The following is a 5624-nucleotide window of genomic DNA, read 5'->3' as shown; positions in this document are numbered from 1 at the left end:
TAGAAAAAATGATTTTGCGTAAACGCATTTTGTCTATGTATTGCGCGTGGGCCAGAGAGAGAAAACGAATAGTGCGCTGACATCCTCTTAATATGGATAGTGGATATATTATTATTACTTGGCCCCGGGCTCAAAGATATCTTAATCCGGGCTTGGTAATTACAATAGTTTAGTGGAAAAAAGTAATTTTAATATTAATTTGAAGAACCCACCATGAGCGTTCATATAGGAATAAAAAAACATCTTCTTGGAACACCATTAAGTAGGTACATAAGTACATTAGTCATTAAGTAGGTACTGTCGAACGTTTAAGTAAACTATATAATAGTTACTAAGCTATTATAGGCTATACCTATAATAGTAACTATATAGTGAATAATATAGGTTATCTATCTATTAAATAACTTACCAGTTCTGGTAATGTCTTAACTTTCAGCGGCAAGTACGTAAAATCCCATATCATATCATCACTAAATAAAATTGAAATATTATTTTTATAGTATTTAATATTGTACGACAATATTAAGGCTATATGGGTCATTAGAATTGGGAATAAGCATCTAATATTAATTATGTAGGTATTATAATATTTCGATTGGGATTGCAAATATTTTGTATAATAATAGCTGATCCCACACACTTCGTGGCCCATAGAAAATGACAACTCTTAAAAAAATTGTGATTGTTCAACAACTTCAACACCTTTTGGGTGTAACTCGCTGCAGTAAGTGTAACTCAGCCACCTTGGTAGGAATGTGCGAAAATTCGATTTGATGTTTTTTTGAACCTGATCTGCCAGAGTAACCAATGGCAACCAATGATAAATAAATACTTATTTAAACTAATTATTTCTCCTACAACCAATAGCAACTATTTATAAACAAAAATATCCATCGTAAATCTAAAGATCCCTGTTTGAGCCCCTCCCCGGGATGGGTATACCGGGTTCAATTGTAAATCTAAGTTATTCGAGGACCCATTCAAGTAAACACAAAAAATTTCATCAAAATCAGTGTAACCGTTTAGCAGTTTGAATACTTACACACAGATAGAAGAAACATATATTATATTAAGATAGGTAGTGTTTATAATAATAGATACGAAACTCATAAGCTAGAAATTATATTCGTTTTCTTGTAATATTTTTATTTTAATAATTTTCTATAAAATAAAATATTTTTTCTACGTAAACTAGGTACCTATAAGTTATTTCATAGAACAATTATTTAATTAGCATTTCTAAGTTTTGATGAATACAATTATTATTATAAGCGTATGGTGGACACGCTGTACCTATATTATGTTTGATTTTATATCATTATAATATAATTAGGGATGGGCCGATACCTCTTCTTACCGATATCCGATATTCCGATATATGCAACCGATAAAAAAAACCGGTACCCGATATATTTGAAAACCAACATTTTCAGCATAAACAATGAACCGATATTAAAATATCACCGATACTATCAACCGAAATACTATTATCATTTTACATTTAACTATTACAATTTATAATCAATGCTATTATGCTGATAAATTTGGTTTTTTTTTTTGATATCGAGTATCGGTTTTAGTATCGGCCCATCCCTAAATATAATACTAATCTATCAACATGCTGAGAAAAATTTTAATAAAAAAAGAATTTCAACATTCCTAGTTTCTATTTTTTAGGAGCATAACATTAGGTATAATAGAAGGTAAGTACTTACGATATCATCCGGTAATTAGGATTATGCAATGAAAATAACACTTCTAAAAAATCTTTCGGTGCATACACCGGTCTCAGTCTTTCCAAACCTTTAAATAAAATAAAATGTATAAATATTTGATGTGAATATTTATCTTGAATCTTGATAGGAAATAATATATATGCATAGTATTTTTAATTGAAATAGCATATAACAAGCTGCACGTTAGAACTATAAAAAGAAATGACCTACTCGTATTGTATGTACTGAGTTCGTTCCATTTTTGTAACATTTCATCTCGATCAGCACTGGACCTAAGACAAGATAGATTTATACCTATTTCCTCGCACATAGACTCCAATGATTTCTGTATTCTTCTTTCCCACGTGATCTGTACATATAGGTAGGTTATACATTAAATTTTGTTTTCCGTCCATAAGCTTGCGCAGAGTTTCAAGACAGTAGCAGCGAACATTTTACAAACGGCATACAGGAACATTTAGTTATAATTTATAAACTATATGTTGAAATAATATTTTATGTAACATATTTTACTAATCTTAGGTTTATGTCATCGGTTTAATAGTTACTATATATATTATATATATATAGGCATAAGGCTATGTGATATATTATAATTTAATATTTATAGATATATGGATATCCAGGCCATGCAGATTTACTACCTAATTCATCAGTCTAATGTAATTTAAAATTATTCGTTTAGACATTGTCACCTACTCACTTCTATTAACTTCAATAGTTCAATATACTATTTAATGGTATATAATAACTAATAACTAATAATTACCTATCATTAAATAATTTACGCATAACATAGGTACCTACATTAAGAAATATTTTGTATTTAATTTGTAAACTATGGGTTTTGTTTAATCGTAAAATAAAATATTATTCTATGTTTATAGTTATGATTGTTAAAATGTTTAACTTCACAATCCATATAATGCCATATAGGGCAGGCGGCTAGTCTGTCTTGACCTGCAGTACGCAGTACACAGGTTATAGCTAGAGATGTAAGCTTGAAAATTTATTTTTTTTTTATACTTTTCTTAAATTAATTAATTTTTAAGTTTAAATAAAGTTTTAAAATACTTTATAAAACTACTATTTAATTTTTATTTAAATTGTAATAAGTATAACGTCAGAGTCACAAAACACTTTTAATAAAAAAAAATATAATTTGGATAAAATTGAGGAAGTGACTCAAACAATAAATTACCTCCGTTAATCAATAATTGTAACAAAATGATTATATACTCATAATTTATACTGAAGTAAAAATACAATATTTTCAATAAAAGATAAAATTGCACATTTATTACCGAGCTAAATATTATATATTGATATAGATATATGTTACCTATATATATTTAATGATTTGTATTTTGAATTTACTATATTATGTTCATTAGAATAATACCAACATTATATTAAAATGGGTAAATGGTAATAAAAGTACATATTTTAAAATATAATTATGAAGGTTAAATATACTACAACTATATAATATCAAAAGATTATTTGATAAGAAATTAATATGATAAATTATAAAATTTTTATGAAAATGTATATCACTAGTTATAGCCTATAGGTATGTTTTTATAATTAAAAGATAGAATTTCTATATTTTCTATAATCTATAATATTGTATATACGTTACTTGAGCTTTTCTCAAATAGTCTAACGACTCTCTACTCGTTATTTCGTCCCTAACCACAATTTGCTTATTATTTCCATGACTTCTCAACCAATGGAATACCGCGTTTCTCAGATTAGTTTCCATGCTCCCTATGTTCACTGCTTGCACCAAGGTCTTTTTAAAGTCGTCTATGGATACGTCCTGGGAAGCAGCTAGCATCTAAACCAACATATACGATTTTGTGATATTATAGTTGGAATAAAATAATAAAATATTACATCAGAGCTACGGCGTTAATAACTAATAAGCATGATGTCATCGGTATGAACCAAGGCCCTTGATAATATTTTAGTTCATGGTGCCGTCATCGTGTCGATACATAAATGATAAATATACCTATTAGACGCTGTCGTTCCATTTCATGAACGCAAACCATCTCTACGACGAATAAGTATAGAAATAATAACGAGTACCTTATCGGGCTTTTTGTATTTGTACTTTTTAAAGTTTAAATGATTAATGATTAAACCAATTTTAATTTGGGTATAAAACTAATTTAGCGGTATTAAAATTTAGTATTAAAATTCGAGGAGCCGCTAAACTAGATTAGTTCCTTAATTTGTGATTAAGTACTCATATGCACATCAGCACATCCATATTATCCTATTAATATCATAATTATTTCTTGCAATGGCGTACTTGTTAGGGGGGGGGGTCTAGTTACCTAGTCATTCATAATTCATATTATTATGTTACTATGTTAATAACTTATACCAGCTGACAGCTACTGGTGTTACAAGTTATTATAACTTGAGATATGAGAATCAATTATATTGACTTGTTGATATAGGTACCTATCTAAGTAATAAACACAATCGCTCACAATACTTAGATAATTATAATATATGACTCAGTGATGACCATTTGGGATGTACATTTTAACTTTTAAGTACCTTACTTACCTAACCGGCTAACCTAGACATTAACTAGCTGTGCACCAAGACTGTATAATACTGTTTAGTACAATCCACTATATAGGTAGGTAGTCTATAATATAGGCATAATATAGCCTAGGCGCCTATTGCCTATTGCCTATAGTCTACAGCCTATATGTACTTACAATATAGACAGTTGTACCTTCCTATATTTTGTAAATCATTATTATTATAACTTAATATAATTATATAATATATGACCATCGGCTAAATATATATCTTCAAATATAACAAAAAACCAGGAAGTCATTCTACTGTGTAGTATAGGTAGGTGTCAAATGTACCTACCTCGTCGTAGATAGATCTCTGTAATGTATGAGCTAAATTTAAATTCAATATACATTATAATTGTGCATTTGTGCGGCCTATATACCAGGTATATAGGTATATTATACCTACGTCCTACAATGATCAATGAAAAATGATTTTGAGCGGAGATGGTCTGTCAGCCTATATTTTTATTTTATTTTTATTAGAGCCTCAATTACTAAGGTTATTGTATTACAATATTTACAACAGTAATAATATAATATAAGTTAACATCATGATACTAAATATAACAGTACAGAATTGAGTTGCGGTTACATAAATGCATAAATGCATAAATTATTTATATGATTTTTTTTCAATTTCTTACAAAATTTGCTGCCCCCAAAAATTTGACGCCTTAGGTCCTATTACTCGGGCCAGTGGCGTAGATACGATTTTTTTTTCTGGGGGGGGGGGGGGGTTTAAAATATATTTATGATAAAAATTACAAGTTATTATAGTTAAACTAAACGTCATTTTTATTTTGTTTCAAATTAGTATTAGTTATAAATAGTTGCAATAGTTTTATATTAGACATTTAGGCTGGTTCTTACGACCTCCGGTTAAAGTTAACCGACACTTAACCGGCGGAATTCTGCCGGTAATAAAATCTGTTATCATCCGGTTAGCGTTAACCAACACTTTACCGGTCATTGTAAGAACGGCCCTTAGACTGTTATAATAATTCATAAAATAAAATCCACTCGACGTCGTTATCGCTGTTTTTGTCGATTTTATAATTGGTTATTATTTCAGTAATAGTTATCGAGGCCTATCATGATAAAATTGTTATCGATGATAATTTTGTCGACTCGTCGTGCTATAGGTATAATTTATTATTCGTACCGTCGGGAGTTTGCCGAAAGTCTCTTATCACAACAATTTTCCCAAAATAAAATACCAATATAAAAAAGATTTTTGTTTAGGGGGGGTGGAAACCCCTTACCCCACCCCCCCCAGAGA

General features: G+C 29.3%; 1 protein-coding gene across 1 annotated transcript in view; it reads right to left on the bottom strand.

Moving 5' to 3' along the window:
- The window catches only part of LOC100160931 (TBC1 domain family member 19), a 20391-nt gene that overhangs the window by 6274 nt on the left and 8493 nt on the right, over nt 1-5624 (bottom strand). Inside the window, exons 3-6 of the mRNA XM_008185720.3 lie at nt 3379-3576; nt 1947-2085; nt 1716-1803; nt 410-470 (exon numbers count right to left, since the gene is read on the bottom strand). Coding sequence (XP_008183942.1) covers nt 410-470; nt 1716-1803; nt 1947-2085; nt 3379-3576 — 486 coding nt within the window. The remainder of the gene's footprint in view (nt 1-409; nt 471-1715; nt 1804-1946; nt 2086-3378; nt 3577-5624) is intronic.

This window comes from Acyrthosiphon pisum, chromosome A2 (genome assembly GCF_005508785.2).
Source record: "Acyrthosiphon pisum isolate AL4f chromosome A2, pea_aphid_22Mar2018_4r6ur, whole genome shotgun sequence".
NCBI lineage: Eukaryota > Metazoa > Arthropoda > Insecta > Hemiptera > Aphididae > Acyrthosiphon > Acyrthosiphon pisum.
The sequence above is the reverse complement of the archived record's forward strand: the minus strand, read 5'-3'. Positions and strand labels throughout refer to the sequence as shown.